Source organism: Typopeltis vanoorti, chromosome 16 (genome assembly GCF_054136105.1).
Source record: "Typopeltis vanoorti isolate ZY-2024b chromosome 16, IOZ_Tvanoo_1.0, whole genome shotgun sequence".
Lineage (NCBI taxonomy): Eukaryota > Metazoa > Arthropoda > Arachnida > Uropygi > Thelyphonidae > Typopeltis > Typopeltis vanoorti.
In genome coordinates this window covers 28,430,178-28,447,752 of record NC_143564.1, presented here as the reverse complement: position 1 = coordinate 28,447,752, position 17,575 = coordinate 28,430,178, and the positions used below count along the sequence as shown (strand labels likewise).

At 34.5% G+C, this 17,575-nt stretch overlaps 1 protein-coding gene across 4 annotated transcripts in view; it reads right to left on the bottom strand.

Moving 5' to 3' along the window:
• Positions 1 to 17,575, bottom strand: part of nmo (serine/threonine-protein kinase nemo) — a 362,063-nt gene that overhangs the window by 55,249 nt on the left and 289,239 nt on the right. For all 4 annotated transcript variants that reach the window (XR_016549577.1, XM_090406022.1, XM_090406024.1 and 1 more), the window contains exon 9: positions 6,635 to 6,731. Coding sequence is in view for 3 of the 4 variants with exons in the window: in XM_090406022.1 (XP_090262148.1) it covers positions 6,635 to 6,731 (97 nt within the window). In the remaining variant the exon portion in view is untranslated. The remainder of the gene's footprint in view (positions 1 to 6,634; positions 6,732 to 17,575) is intronic.

Below are 17,575 nucleotides of genomic sequence, written 5' to 3'. Positions count from 1 at the left end.
ATATTAACATCTCTAATCTTGCACTTAAGCTTAAATACCACTTTCCTTCATACTGTGATCCACACTGATGTATAACAGTATGGATATTATCCACCAATCTTACCTGAATTTACATCAAACCATCTTCTTGTATTTCCTTCAATTCTAAGTGCTGAATTGCAAAATACACATAAGCTATATATGCCATTTCCAGATCTATAAAACTTAAATACAGATCTTTGTTATTTCCCAAGATTTCTCAACTTTTGTGTTAAAGTGAAAATCTGGTTGTGACAATCCTTTATGGCTTGCTCCAATTTCTCTTATACAATTTTCGTTAGCCTCAAATATGCTTGCATAATCTTATCTAGAATACTTGGCTCATAGTGCCCCTCTTTTACAGATGGGTAAGCACTCTAATCCAATCATCTGAAATTTGACCTTCTGTTCAACGCCTTCTGAATTAGGCAGTGCAACAACTCTACTTTTACACCTCTATATTTCAGCATTTCTGGTCAGATATCATCTACTCTAGCTACTGTTCTGCATTTCAGTCATTTGATGGAATTTTCCACCCCCAAGTACTGATGTGTAATTACATTTCTCTTAAATATTTTCTATCACAATTCTGTCACTTCTTGTTTCATTAAAGAAATCTTTCAAAGTAATTATTCTAGACATCTAGGATATCTTTATCTTCAGTTTAATGTTGCCTTTTTTTTTTTTTTATCATCTCAGATTCCTTTTACTGCACTTTTTGTTCCATTTCTTCAGGACTTTTTCAACAGAACATTTTACCATCTTTTTTATCATGGATCGGGTTCGAGGTTATATTGTGAGTAGTGTAATTTAGCGCTTGTATGAAATTAATGATTTTAATTTGTTTTGTTGTGTTTTTTTCATCAGAAAATTTATGAAAAATTTCTGATGATTTTCATAGTATTAGTATTTAGAGTATTAGTATATTTATAACATTTTTATTGTGATATTTTCGGCATGGCACCAATGTGACAAACAATGGCAGCAAAGACCATGTTGAATTGAATTTGTGGGATATTATTCAGTGCAGTGTATGCAAAATGTATGCATTGAGAAAATTAAAGAATATGTGGAAGGAAGTTGAAACTGGAGAGAGAATATGTATTAAGTGTTTTAAAAGTAAGTGTCTGTTAGGGACGAGAAAGCAACAAATACTGATGATAAGATGATAAATGATATTAATAATATCAAATGTACAGCCATGGTAATAGATGAGAATGAAATGGATATGAATAAAGAAATAGCACGTTTAAATGTTGTCCTTCATAGAACAAAGCATAAAATTGAAAAACTGCAGAAGCAGCAAGAGTTAAGCAGGGCTGAAAAAAGAAAGAAGCAGGTGATCCAAAAGAATAATAAAGACAGATTGAACAAACAAGAAAAACAAGTAAAGGAGAAAACTATGTATGGAGACTCAATAATCAGAGTCTCCATACACAGGGGAAGTACTTAATGAAAATATGAAAAATCGTGTTTCCTGGGTCCAGATGCAAAAAAGGTAAATCAAAGGAAATGATTGGTACCAATGATCTGAGAGGCGAGAAGTATTCTATGAGGGAGGATGTAAAGGAGTTGTTAGAGGAGGCAAAACTGAAGAGCAAGAAAGTGAAGACTAAGTCTCCTACCACTCAGTTCGTCTCTGATAGAGGCGAACTGAGGAGGAGGGCACTGATAGCCAATGAGTCTATACATAGATTGTGAGAAAGAAATGATATAGAATTTGTGGATCTATGGTCACTGTTTGATGGATGGAAAGAAGGATTTGTACAATGCGGATGGACTACATCTGAATGGTTTTAGTGTTAGATGTCTGGAGAGAGCTTTGTTTGCCAAGAATGCTGATGTGCAAATTCAGAGAAACTTAAGCAATTAGGGTGGAAGCAGGCGAGTTTGTGTGAAGACAACCATGAAGCAAGTAAGTGTGAGAATGACCAAGTGAGGAATCTGGTCTCTCAAGCAAAAATATTTAATAGGTTAGACAATTCAGAAAGTAAAGATGGGTGGGGGAAGAAAAGAATGTTGCCATTTTTATATATTGGGTTGGCAAATAAGTTTGTTCGGTTTTTCAGAGTGGAATGAAACACATTTTATTTAATATATATAATACATACTAGTCAGTTATATATAAACCCTCTTTATCAATGACCTCTTGCCATCTGTCCACCAATTTCATTATGCCGTGTTCATAAAACTCCTCAGGTTTACTGACGAAAAACTGATCCAGGTGTCTTTTGACAGCCTCCTCATTAGCGAAGGTTTTCCCATTTAGAGAATTCTGGAATGATCGGAATAAGTGGTAATCAGAAGGTGCCAGGTTTGGCGAATACATAGGATGCGGTAAAACATCCCAGCCAAGACGTAACAATTTACCCTGGGTTGTTAATGATGTGTGGGGTCTGGCGTTGTCGTGGTGAAAGACGACTCCTTTCTGATTTGTCAATTCAGGATGTTTTGTGCTAATTGTACGGGCCAGTCGCGTTAACTGTGAGCAATAGGCAGTTGAATCAATCGTTCTGCCTGACGGTAACACCTCATAGTGGACAACACCTTTATAATCCCACCACACAGAGAGCATGATCTTCTTTGGGTGCAATCCCACTTTCGAGGTTGTTTACAGCAGTTCACTCTTGTGCCCCCATGATCTTTTAGGTGCCATGTTATCGTACACGACCTATTTTTCATCTCCCATAATCATCCGTTTCAAAAATGGGTCGTTTTCTTGGCAATGTCACAGCGAATCACAGATGGATATGCGAGCAGTCATATTGGTCTCAGTCAATTCATGCGGCACCCAAACATTGAGGTTTGAAACATGTCCCAGCTTATGCAAATGGTTTTCAACACTTGTATGGGATATATTCAGTACTGCAGCAATCTCCTGCACTGTTTGTGACGGATTTTTGTCGACAACATCCTTCACAACACTCGAATCAACCTCGGTCGGGCAACCGGTGCATCACTGACATCAAAATCTCCAGAACGAAATTTGGCAAACCACTTTTGGCATATGCATTCTGTTAAGGCACCATCCCTATATATGCTGCATATTTTTTTATGGGTCTCTGCAGCTCATTTGCCTTTTTCGAAATAAAAAAGCAAAATATGCCAGTAATGTGTATTATTTCCTTCCATTTTTAAAAATGTTACACACATGCAACTGAAGTAGGCCAAACGAAAATTCACTGAAAGGTTATGTGAAATGTCGTCTTTCAACTGCGCAATAGCGACAGGCAAAGCGCGTAAACTTGTACTAACGCATAAACCTAACGAACTTATTTGCCAACCAATACTAATGCCAGCAGTATCAGAAACAAGAGGGACAAGTTTTTGGCATTGATCAGTGCAATCTTGCCAAACAAGGATTGAATGTGAAGGGTTTAGTATTTTAGGGAGGATAGAGAAGATAGGATGGGGGAGGAAGAGGAGTACTGCTGATGATAGCAGATGAATTGCAACCAAAAAGAATAGGAGAGGGGCAGAAGGGTGCTTGTTCATTTGAAACAATCTGGTGTGAGATTAAGACCAGTAAGACAAAATATACAGTTGGTTGTTGCTATAAGCCAGGGAATTCCACAGATGATCTGGAAGACATGCATTGCCAAATTAATAAGTACAGGTCGAGTGATTATTATGGGAGGGGGACTTCAACTATGGAGATATAACTGGAAGGAAGAAAGATCACATGGCAGAAAGGATGGAGAGGACTAGAGGTGGGAGAGTATTGGACCTCATCATAGGATCAGAAGAGCTATTCATAACCAAGTTGACAACATTGCCTCTAATTGGTGAAAGTGACCATGCAGACTTGACTTGGGAAATTGTAAAACACGAGGAATATTCTATCAAGAAGAGGTATTTGTGGAACTACAAGGCAGGTGAGTACGACATGCTTAGGAAGAAGCTTAAATCTGTACCATGGCATAAAACACTATAGGGTAAGGATGTTAGGATGTTAAAGGTGCATATAGTTAAGGGTCATCTAGAGGAAGCAGTATTAAATTGTATACCTTGGGTAAGGAGGGTTAATCAGATAGGAGTTAGATGGATGAGTAATATCATTAAGCATGAGCTGCAGAAGAAAATGCTGTAGAAGGTATATAAAGAGAAAGATGACCAGCAAACTCATGAACAGTATAAGGCTCAGGCAAGAAAGGCAAAATCAGATTATAAAAAGATTTTAACCAAGCAGGCCAAAGAAAATCCCAAAGAGTTCTTTTGTTATGTGGCAAGTAAGAGGAAGAATGCCTATGGAAGATTAACCTTATGAGTGATGATGGTCACGAGGAGATAGAAGCGGATAAAATAGTTGTGTTACTGAGTGACCACTTTACAAGCATATATAGTAATACTTCGATTAATGCACCCGATTAGTGCGTCATTTTTTTTTTTCGATACCAAAATTCAATTAGTGAGCCTCTAAAATTCGATTAGTGCGCTTATATACATCTTAAAAATAAATGTTACAGATTTTTAAAATTTTCTATCTATACATTTTTATGGCTAACTATTTTAAAAAATCACTCACCAGAATAAAATAATTTAGTTACCGATTTAAAACATTTTACAAAATTATTTTTAAGCATACTACACTACTTCCATGTACACTATGTATACATTGTTCCATATTTTTACCGCCAAAATTTATGTCGTCTGCTATAGTATGCCCACAGATTCGAGACTCTTCAACATGTCTGCGCATGTCACAAAAAGCAGAATCCATTCTGATAATAAGGTAATCAATCCATCTTCTGGGATGAGTTGTTTATTATTACACATCGGAAAATTAACTTCTCTTTTATGATCGTTGTAGTTTTTTTTAAAGTGGTAACTATTTTGCTTGTATAACAGTGGGAAATTTTATCTATTTCGCATTTCAACACCCGATTTCGCATGTTGGCAACCAATTCATACGTCCTTCATTCCATTCTCCCTTCAATGATAACGTCCAAGAGTTAATTAAATCTCATTCTGAAGAATTGAGTGATTCCGACCTGCTAAATTTAGATGCACAGCGGGAAGATCTTGAAGAATATAAAGAAAATGTAACTACTGATAGTCAGCCAAAACAGATTTCACAGAAACAATTTGAAAATATTTTTCGTACAATCGAAGTTTTTAAGCAGCAATGCTTAGAGGCTGACCCTGATGAAGAGAGAAGCAGTAAAATTTGCAGAAGAGTAGAAGAGGCAATAGGGCCATACCGTCGGTTGTATGAAAAAAAGAAACAAAATGCCTGCCAAACTACCTTAGCTCAATTCTTTGTTAAGAAGAAGAATAATAAATTTATATTCTGAATATGTTTTATTGTCTTTCAGCTTCATGATTTTCCTTTAACTAGACCCTGAGACATACCCTAATTCTTTTATAAAAAAAAATTAAGGGTCAAAAAAGAAATCTGAGGAACGAATTATACATTTTCCCATAGGTTATTATATTTGATTAGTGCGTTTTCGATTAATGCGCCTGTTTTAAAGAACGCATTAGGCACACTAATCGAGGGATTGCTGTATCGTCATAATGAGGTTACTGCTCTAACCTATGTGACAGACACTAGGTGCCACAAGGTTCAGTCCTGGGACCATTGCTGTTTAATTTATACATAAATGATATAGGAAATAACCTGAAAGGAGATATTCAATTGTTTGTTGATGATGCAAAATTAGATAGAGTAATAGTTAATCAAGGCAATGTGGAGAGCTTGCAGGGCGATTTAAATAGGCTGTCAGTATGGGCAAAAGTTAACAGATATCAGTTTAATGTCGAGAAATGTAAAGTTATCCACTTTGGGATGAACAGATTACAAGCCATTTTTTATAACACACTGATGGCCCTGTATTCCAGAGGTGGTAGACTCATACATCCAAACATTACATACTCATATGTAATATTTGTACATACAAGTCTACATTTCACCTCTGAAAGCTGCTCTATTTTGAGAATTGTTACTTATGTATTTTTCTTTTTCTTTTGAATGTGATATTTTTTTTATCCTACCTAAAACCAAATGGTAATTACTTCCTATTTCAATACCCTTATAATCCTGAACCAGCACAGAGATATTACTCACAGTTGATGAGATTTCTCTTATTTTTTGTGTCTTCTATCCATGTGACTTTGTGCATATCTTTATGCTGGAACATAGTATTAGTAATAATGACCAGCCCATGTCTTAAGCAGAAATCCAGCAGGTATTTCCCATTATTATTACCTTTGCTTTTTTTTCCCTCTAAATTTTCTCAAAACATTTCTAGGTCTAGTATACATTTCCAAATGTGTTTTAGATATCCAAGAAGTAACCAACTTGTCCTTTATGCCAGCTACCTCCTCTGATGACTCAAAAAATTCCTCCACTTCTTCCTTGGTGGAACCTCCTCTGTGTTCATAGCCAACAAATAAGTCTCATTGTCCAATTCCCCAATTTAATATTTGTGCACTCCCACTCTGCTTGATACTGCCGACCATTCAAGAAAATTATCTTTATGTTTGGCACTACAGCTATTCACTAGATCACATTATATTCTATGGTGAATTCTATTCTGTGTTCCATTCTATATCAAATTACAGAATATTTTAATATATGTAGTGGGATATAAGATTTGAAATAGGTATATCATACCTGGCAAAACTTTTGAATGCTGCAGAATGAGGATTAATACAAAGTGGCACACGGTTGGCGCTGGCACATCGTTCTAGAATAAATTTGTGGAGTCGCTCTGAAAAACAATAAAAATGAACATATGTATATGTTTGTGTGTATGTTATGTGCAAAAGATAAATAATCAAAAAATGTTAATAAAGAGCGTATTAACTAATTGCTGATTAACAACATCGATTTTTTTTTTAAAAATGGAATATTTCAATCCAATATTTAGCCCAACAATAATTGAAGCATTTTCAAGGATAAAGACAAACAGATTAACCACGATAACGGCGATTTAAATAGGCTGTCAGTATGGGCAAAAGTTAACAGATATCAAAAGACATCAAAATTATCATGGATACGAAGTGCATATTAAAATTGTAATACCATTGATATTACATTGAAATATATGATGGATATGAAGCGTATTTGATCCATAATGGCCGGTAAGGTGGTTAAATAAAGTAATTTGATCCATAACAAGAGTAAGGAATATCAAGCAAACATTCAAATATCAAAGATGGCCAGGTTTTTATTTATTTATTTTTATTTACACACAGAATTAGTCTATGAATGATTAACTACATTTGACTTGTAGACCTTTTATTGATTAAAACTGAATGTTACTCTGACATATTTCGCTTTATGGCTAACAGTATCTTTCGGAAGATATTTAATACAAACAAAAAAAAAATCGTTTCCAACAGTGTTATTTCTCTATAAACTGAAAAATGCTGGTTTGACAGTTTAATCACATGTATCATTAACGTGCAGTATATGAACATTGTTGTGCAAACTCTGTATGTGATTGCTAGCATAAGAGAGTTTGCAAATTTTACATACACTAATTAAGGACTTCTAGATGTCATGAAATATAAGTCCTTGGTTGCTATTTAGTGTGGATACTTTATGTGATGTTCTATGAGGATGTGTGCTACAAGTCTGTTTTTTTCTTCTCTCTTATTTTCAGATCATCTACATGTCCTTTTTATTATTATTATTACAAATTTCAAAACTTCACCCAGTTTGACCCACATGCACCTTTCTGAAAGAACAATGAATCTTGTATATCTCCTGAATTTGTAAAACAGGATGCTGTTTTTAGGAAAATGCAGGAAACTTTGTAAATTGAAAAATAGCTCAATTATTAAAAGCTGTCATCAGAATAACCTTAAACAAAGGTAACACCTTATATGGTTTCCTACATTCTCCCTAAAGACAGTAGTAAATTCTACAAACATCCTGGAGAAAAGAGAAGCAGACCCATAGCATGCATCCTTGTATCAGGTAACCAAAAACATTTGTGTGGTTTTCAGTAGAGTTTGCTGCAATGAACTTGTTTTATTTTGTAGTGGTTCACAGGGTGCAATTTTTTAAATGTGTCATAAGGAACAGATACGCATCAGTCAATCAGTATGCTCTAATTTGGTTGTATTCAATTTCTGTGACTTTGAACCTTTTTTTAAAATGTCAGTTGAACTTGGTGTGATTCGGGCTTATTTGTTTTGCAAATTTAAACTCAGTTTGAAGGTTCAGAAGCATCCTGTAAGATATGTATGACATTTGGAAAAGATGTGGTAGCAGAATGTGTTGTGCAAAAATGGTTTAAAAAATTTGTTTCTGGTGATGAATCACTTGAAGATGCACCACATTCAGGAAGACCCTTCCGTTACTTATAATGAAGAATTACATGCTGCTGTTGAATGTAATTCAACATTAATGTGTCAAGAACTTTCACAAATGTTTAACGTGAGTGGTGAAACAATTCATTTACACTTGCATCGACTCAGAAAATCATAGAATCTAAGCAAATGGATCCCACATGCATTAATCAACAATGTATCAATTTTTATTATGAAAACCTCACAAACGTTTCGGTTACCTGATAGAACATCACATGGTTTGGCAAGCTTTCTCCATGCCTTGCCTTTCTTAGAAGAGAATACTTTCATCAGATTATTCAATGAGTCATCTAGGGTCATTCACTTACATAGCATATTAAATAGAAACCAAGAACTTTGTGGCATCTGGAAGTCATTTATTAGAGTATGTAACATTTGCAACCTCTCTTATGTCAGCAATCACATAAAGAATTTGCACAATGATGTTCAGACTGTGCATGGTATGCCTAATGATATGTGTGATTAAAATGTCAATCCAGTAAGTTTCAATTTATAGAAATAATGGTGCTGGAAATGTTCGAGGTTTTGTGTACATGTGGGTGGGTGTTAAATATCTTCCTAAAGATGCTGTTGGCAGTGAAACATGTCAGGATAACATTCAGTTTTAATCAATAAAAGATTTATAAGTCAAACCTGGTTAATCATTCATAACTGAAATAAAGTACTCATAGTTAATTACTTGAGAAAGAATTATAGTTTCCCAGAAGTTTCTTACATTCATACTTGTTTAGGTCAGGAGTGCTTTGTAAAGTATAGGAATATTCCCAGGATAATCTGTCCTTTGAAGTATAGCATTTTTTAGACTAACAGATTTTACACTAATCTCTATCTGCATGTATGGTGTCAATAATTGTTCATAACTATTCATAGTGAAGAATTTATGGAGACCCAACACGTGTGTTAGAATAATTACTTTACTTAACATTAGGAAAGTAACATTCGATGTTTCGACCTCTGTAATGAGGTATAATCAGGAAAAATCCATATGTATAAAATACAAGCTACATGACACTACACTATACAAAAGTAAGATGAATCTAAATGTTTGTTAATCATTTACCCTAGCCTGATCTCTGGTGGGAAAAAAATAAAAAATAAATAAAATTAAATAAAAATAATAAATAAATATATAAATAAAATAAAATAAAAATGGAACCACATTAAACAATTATTAAAATCCTCTCGTACTGCGATTTTCTTCTGTTTGGGGTTGTTCTGGATGCTATACGGGTTGAAGATGGGTCCTTAACATTCTTAGACTAACTAATCCATCATTTCTGTTCAGATTTGGATGATGTTTTGGAATTTCACAAGCTCCTTTAAATTTTCTTTCAAACCAGGTTTTGGTGCGGTGTAGGGACTTCGTGCCTTTCCAGTCAATTCTGTAGCATGTTTAGAGTGTGTGGTCTGATAGGCCTGTTTTACCACAGTGGAGGTATTTAATGTGGCATTTGTGTTAATCTTTTCAGATTGGGATGGTGTTGTCCTGTTTCCCCTATGTTAGGTAGGTTATAGGTACATTGAATTTTGTAAACCCCTGGGTGGGGGCAGGACAGAAGAGGATCTTTGGAAGAGCTAAGTAAATTTCTTACTTTTGTCGGGGATTTGAAGGTTGTCTTAATGTTGTATTTAAGTAATGTTCAATTTTTTCTGAAATGCCCTTTACGTAAGGTATTGCTATGGCATTCTTGTAATCTTTTTTGCTTTTAGTGACATTTTTATGGAGGATCTTGTGAACTGTTTTTTTTACTGTAACCATTTTTTACAAATGTTTGGCTAATAATTTCAAATTCTTGGTTTAGAGCTTGTTCATTGGAGCAAATTGTTAGGGCTCTGTGTTTGAGGGTGCTGATGACTCCTAGTTTTTGTGTCGGACGGTAGCATGAATTTTTGTGTTTGTATTGGACTATGAATGGCAACTTTAATGTAAAAATAACTTCAAAATGCCAACTGGAGATAATAGGTTTTTTTAATATATTATAGAACGACTCTAGTTAAATATCATAGATCAAACCAGTGAATGATTACAATGATATAAAGCATCAAGACTAAACATAAGGTGCAAGAAACGTCATTAATAAGAAAATGCTGACAGACTCGGGTAATTATTTATTAATCTTACTTGGATTTTTTATTAAAAGTTTTAATTTAATTTTTTATTTCTATGTGATTATTTATTAACCACAAGGCCAGACGTGTTAAGTCTAGTTAAGTGATGTCACTTACTATGGTATGTTGCTAGTTGTTGAAATGTAATCATGTATATATTAGATGTATATATTCCTGAAGATGATAATAATAAATTTAGTTTAATCTTTTATCCAAGTGTAAGCAAACCAAGTTTGCACCTGAAAATATCTTCGGGACTGAGGTAAGGTGGTACATCCCTTGGCAACTTGTAGCAAAGGTGGACCAAGCTCTCATCACTCCTTGTCTCAGTATCTCCCATAATGCAAAGCACATCTCCTTGCAGACATGTATACTGCTATGTATAGCAGTATACAAAATTCCTGAAGATGCCTTTAATATAAAGGTCAAAATGTGGATCTCATTATTAAAGTTTTTATCTTAAATGGTAGTTGACTCCATAAATTGAATATAATTAAAATCATCATCATCATCATCACCAAATTCCTGCCATGTACCCTCAAGGGGTGTACAGGATATGATAGTAATACATGAAAAATTCACATCATTACTAACTTCCTATCTACAATTTTCCTCTAGATCAGTCTGATACTTGTCAAGACTCCAATATTATCAGATCTTATATTTCTGTCGTCTAAGGCACCTTGTACCCTATCAAACCACCTATATCGTTTTCCTGCCAACCTGGCAGAGAACACTTGTTTTGCCAATCTTTCCTCTCCCATTCTGTTTAAATGACCATACCACCTGAGATTAGCTCTGCTAACGCATTCCTGGATGCTGACAATGTCAATTTCTTTCCTAATATCATCATTTTTAATATCATATTGCCATCTGTTCATGCCTCCAATCTTTCTCAGGACTCTCATATCTGTGGTCTCTAGTCTTTGGTCAAGTGTTTTACTTCTGACTCAACTCTCAGATTAATAAGTTAAAACTGGTTTGAACACTGTCTTGTATAAAGCTAATTTAGTGTTCCGACTAATTTCTCTCTTATTCCATATGAATTTATTCAATTGACTTCCTATTATAGCAACTTTATTGATTCTATTGTCTATTTACATATTTAATTTACCATCTTCACTAAAAATCATGCCTAAGTAGTTGAAATGTTTTACTTGTTCCACAGGTTCTCCATTCACAATGCAGTTGACATTTTCAACGATTCTGCCTATTTTCATCGTCTTTGTCTTTTTATTGCTGACTTTCATACCATATCTATTACAACAGTTATTCAATTTAGTCGAGGAATCTTGCAGACTCATAGCGGACGATGTTATACTTATTGATAAGTATAACATCGTCCGCATAAAGCAAAGAGCTGACATTAACATCTCCAATTTTGATATCATGTTTAATACCACTTTCCTTCATGATGTGATCCATATAGATAATGAATAACAGTGGGGATAATGTACATCCTTGTCTCACACCAGATTTAACATTAAACCATCTTCTTGTACTTCCTTCAATTCTAACTGCTAACTTACAACTCAAATAAAGACTAAGTATTGCTTGATATAATGCCCCATTGACACCATATAACTGTAGCGTATTGAATAGCTTCTCTCTTGGCACCTTATCATATGCCTTTTCCAGATCTACAAAACTCAAATAGAGATCTTTGTTATATTCCCATGATTTCTCCACTATTTGTTGTAAAGTGAAGATCTGATCCTGACAGCCTGTATTTGGCCTGAAACCAGCTTGTTGTTCACCAAGCTTTTCTTCTACAATTCTTCTCAACCGTTTCTCAAATATACCTGCATATATCTTAATTCTAGTAGTAAGACTTATACGTTGGTTAGACATAACTGGTAATTAGTTTACGGAATTAACAACGCATATAAAGTATATTAATTAAAGGTAACTTTAATGAATAACTTCTATATTTCGGCAATGTCACATTGCCATCTTCAGGAACATAAAGATATGGTATGTGCACTCAGGAACTAACACAAAGCAAATGAGGAAGAAAGCAAGAAACTAATATTGTTCCTAAAGTCCTAATGGTGCCCTCTTGTAGGCTAATTTGGTAGTCTTGGCAGTTGGGCTGAAGTTCTCATAATGAAAGTCTCCCAAATTTGGGGCAGTTTCATGCACCCAAATTTGTTGAGGTTAGGAATGTTTTTTAGAGCTGCTGAAGATTCTTTGAATAATCTTTCGTATTTAAACTTGCTGCGATGGATTATTTTTGTTTTCTTCCAACGAATTTTATGGTGGGTATCTAAGGCATGGTCTGCCAGCCCAGAGCGGCTGTACTGGTGAAACCGGATGTAGTCTTGGTGTTCTGAAATCCTGATATTTGTTGTTCTGCCTGTTTGGCCAAAGTAGGACAATTTGCAGCTGCAAGGGACCTGGTATACACCAGGTAGGTCTAGGGGAAGTGGTTGGTCTTTGGTAGAGCGGATAAGGGATGCCAACTTTTTATATGGTCTGTAACAGGAAGTAAGGTCATATTTTTTGAGGATATTGGTTATTTTTTCAGAGGTGCCCTGGATGTAGGGGATGGTGATAGACTTGGTGTAATCTTTATTGTGGAGAGGGGTTGTGGTTTACAGGTTTTAGTATTTTTTGGATTTTTTTGGGGTTATAGCCATTGGCTAAGAAAGTGTTGAGGATGTGGTTTAGTTCAATAGTCAGGACCTTGTCATCTGAGCAGATTAATTTTGCCCTGTTATATAGTGTTTTTATCACCCCATATTGTTGTGAGGGGGGGGGGGGAATTGCTGGTGAATGTATCTGCCAGTGTGGGTGGGTTTTCTGTAAACAGAGAAAACCAAAGATCCATCAAGCTGGCGGGTGATTAAAGTGTCTAGGAAGGGGAGGGTGTTGTTTTCCTCTTTTTCTAAGGTGAACTGGACTCTGGGATGTTGGTTGTTTAAGTGTGTTAGGAAGGAGTGGAGTGTGTCTGAGCCATGTGGCCAAATAGCAAACACATCATCCACACGAAGCCAAATAGTGGGTTTTTGTGGGGCGGAGTTTAAGGCTTTCTCTTCAAATGTTTCCATAAAGAAATTGGCCAACGGTGGGGAAAGTGGTGAACCCATGGCTGTCCCCTCTATCTGTTTGTAGAACTTTCCTTGCCAAACGAAATAACCTGAGTTCATTGTGAACTGAAATAGGGCTGAGATATCGGGAGGAAACTTGGCTTGGATGAGCTCAAGGGTTTCTTTGAGTGGGACATTAGTGAATAGGGAGGGGGTGCATGAAACTGCCCCAAATTTGGGAGACTTTCATTATGAGAACTTCAGCCCAACTGCCAAGACTACCAAATTAGCCTGCAAGAGGGCACCATTAGGACTTTAGGAACAATATTAGTTTCTTGCTTTCTTCCTCATTTGCTTTGTGTTGGTTCCTGAGTGCACATAGCATATCTTTATTTTCCTGAAGATGGCAATGTGACATTGCCGAAATATAGAAGTTATTCATTAAAGTTACCTTTAATTAATATACTTTATATGCGTTGTTAATTCCGTAAACTAATTACCAGTTATGCATATATCTTACCAGGAACACTCAGTAGTGAAATACCTCTGTAATTCTCACATTCAGTTTTATTTCCCTTTTTATATATGGGTACTATGAGAGCTCTACTCCAATCATCGGGAATTCGTCCCTCTGTCCAGGCTTTCTGAACTATGCAGTGCAGCCATTGCAAGACTTTTATACCACCATACCTTCAGCATTTCTGGTCGAATATCATCTACTTCTGCTGCCTTTCCACATTTTAAGCCTTTGATGGTTTTTCTACTTCAGGTATGGATATGTATTCCTGATGTATGCCTGTTTTTACCACTGTGCTATCACTGCTTGTTTCATTTAGCAATTTCTCGAAGTAATTACTCCATACTTCAAGGATATCTTTTCCTCCTGTTTTCATGTCACCTTTATCATCTCTAACTCCTTTTACAGTACTCTTTCCTCCATTTCTAAGCTTCTTCAATAACCTCCAAAATATTTTGCCCGCTTTCTTGATATTTATTTTCTATGTTCTTGCCAAAGTCCTCCCATGACTTTTGTTTAGCTAGTTTTACACAGTGTTTAGCTTTCTTACATTTGTCTCTGTATTCTCTAAGAGCACAAGCTGAACTTATTTGCCAGAAACTTTTCATATGCTTTCTTCTTTTCCTTTACTGCCTCTTTAACTTCCCCTGTCTCCACCATGGAGTTCTGAATTTTCTATCCTCGCAGACAACCTCACCACATGCCTCTCTGGCTGAATCAATCAAGGTTTTCTTCAAGGCTTGCCACTGAATCTCTAAAGTTTGGTTCCTGTTCTCAAACTCTTTCATTTTTTCTTCAATAATCTTTGTGTATTTTAGTCTACAGTTCACATCTGAGAGCTGCTCAACTTTTATTCGCTTTAAAACTTTCTTACATGTTATTCTTTTCAATATAAAATTCAATTTTATCCTGCTCAAGACTAAATAGTGATCACTTCCAATTTCAAATCCTCTGTACACTTTGGTGCCCTGCACAAGGGAGACAACATCACTATCAACAATAACATAGTCAACATTAAAACTGACAGATTATTCTGGAAATCTACTTATGTTTTACGGGCATTCCTGGCCTAAGAAGTATGGATATAAAAAAACTTTCAAATATCTTGGAAATTGTAATTTTGTATTTAAATCAACAAAAACAATTGGTCACCTTTAACAGTACCCACAGAGCATTGTCAAAACATTTGGATATTTGCATTCTTGATATTCTATGCTCTTGTTCAAATGACTGTTTATCTGTAATCTTTATCCTTGAAAAGGCTGCTGTTACTGTTAGGGTAAATATTGGATTAAAATATTCAGGTTTGTTTTTTATTTATTTATTTATTTTATTTTATGAATTTATTATTTTAAACCAGTGAGTTGTTAATGAGCCTTTAAATTTCTTTATTAACATATATAACCAAAGTTGTAAGTCTAAATAAGTGCAACAATAAAATAAAAGTATCATGAAGGTTAACAATATAAATCATAATAATAATAAACACTCAAAACAATAAAACCTAAACAATAATAATCATAAACACTTAAAAGAAACAGTTGTTTATAGTTAAACTGAATATAATAAAAATGTTATACCTTAAAACTGACAGATTATTATGGAAATCTATTTATGTTGAAGATTACAGAAGCACAGTAAAACTTAACCTTTTTTTTTCTTAACTCCAATCCATAATTTCCTTAATGAATTAAAACTTTTTTTTCATTAAAACTTTGCTAAACACATATTAAATTGCATATATATAGCATGTAGCAAACTTAATCATCAAAAAAAAAAAAAAGTAAATAAAGAAGTTATTCTCTGTGCAGATCTTTCTATGCTTATATAATACGTTACATAATAATAAAATCATGGAATCAATAAGCTGCTAGTTGGCATGTGTCTGTAAAAAATAAGCTATAGTTTATATTTTAACTAGAAATATTGTATAATACTGCTAATTAAAATTTTTGTTAGATATAGTATAATATATAGTTTTAATTTAGTAGGCAGTTTTGTTTGGCACAGCATACATTTCTAAACTTAATTACACATATATTATTATAGTGCAGTTAATGGTATCAAAACAGTTCATAATCTTTTTTTTTAACAGCAAAAGCAACTAAACTATGAGGTCAGTGCATGTCTGTATGGTTTGATTATTTTTGCAAGATGGAATACTCAAGTTTCCAGGAGGAAAAACTCTTTTGCCTCCAATGAGATCAACCAACTTACTCATCTTCAATGTCAAGCCTTTAAAAAGGTTCTTCACATTGTAGACACAATTCAAACTCAGATCATTCCAGCCAAAAGGCATCATAAATATTGACTGAGCTGTGGAAGATTCTGCCCATGGAAATGAGAAGCAAGATGTCATCATTCAGGAAATTCGATGGAGCTTCATTAGATGCAGTGTGTGCGCATATGCACATGCACACTGCAGTCTAGTGAATACATTGACTACAGAAAGTGAGTGATTAGTAGATAAACAAAAACGATTGCATATATCTTGAAAGTGTTATGTAAAATTTTTTTAACTTTTATTTGTAAAAAATTTAATTTATTATTATTATTTATTTAATCCTAATCATTGATTGCACTTTTTTAAAAACAGGCTACCAGTAGCAGTATCAGATTGCTATAATGAAATCTAAGCATACAAATAAGATCCTAGATATACGTATTTTGCTATGATAATTCTCTATCTATTCTTAAATTCAATCTTAACTTCAACAATTAAGTCTTCACACCTATATTTACAAAAATGAAAAACAGTTTAAAAATACTAAAATACATAAAAAAAATTAATATGCAACATCCCGAACCTTAACCACAGTAACTCATCTGAAAATCTAAAAAGACAATTAACTAAATCACATCTTATAAAAAAAAAAAAAAAAATCAGCTAACGGCTTTTTATTCCCGTATACGGGAGTAGGCGAGACCATTTAGCCCTATCTTATTTGGGCCCAAAATATGCCAACAAAAAAGAACATTTGTTTCTCTCAAACTCAGCTGCACTTCCAATAAAAGTTGAACAAAACAGTTTCTATATTTCTTCAGCAGAAAAAGTTCCCTATCTTGCAAATCACCTTTCTCTTAAGATAATCTTGAAATTAACTGTAGATTTCCTATACATAGTAAGAGATGAAATTTTACACTTTGATATTGAAATCCTTGATTTCAAACACTGTAATGTTCCTCCTTTAATAACTTCTAGAAAAATCACACATAATTTAAATCATTACTGTACTAATGTTCCAGTAGTTGAAGGTTCCTTTTAATATCCAATAATTTCTCTTCCTATATGAGAAACTTTATTTATCAAGTTCCAAAGTCCCTATAAATTTCTTCCACAACTGCTATTCCAGTTACTTTTGTAGCATAACAGCTAAATAACTTTTAAAACAGCTTTCTTTCTGAAAGACAGCTACTAACAGAACTTTTTTCTTACTGGTTCCGAAAATTCTTCCCTATCTTCCCCTCCCCACCTTTATCCAGCTGTCTGCTAATTACCAAGTTCTTTTCACTTGCACATGCTGCAGTATGCATAACATTTCTGGTTATGTTTCAGTCATGAAGTGAGACAAGCTGCTGC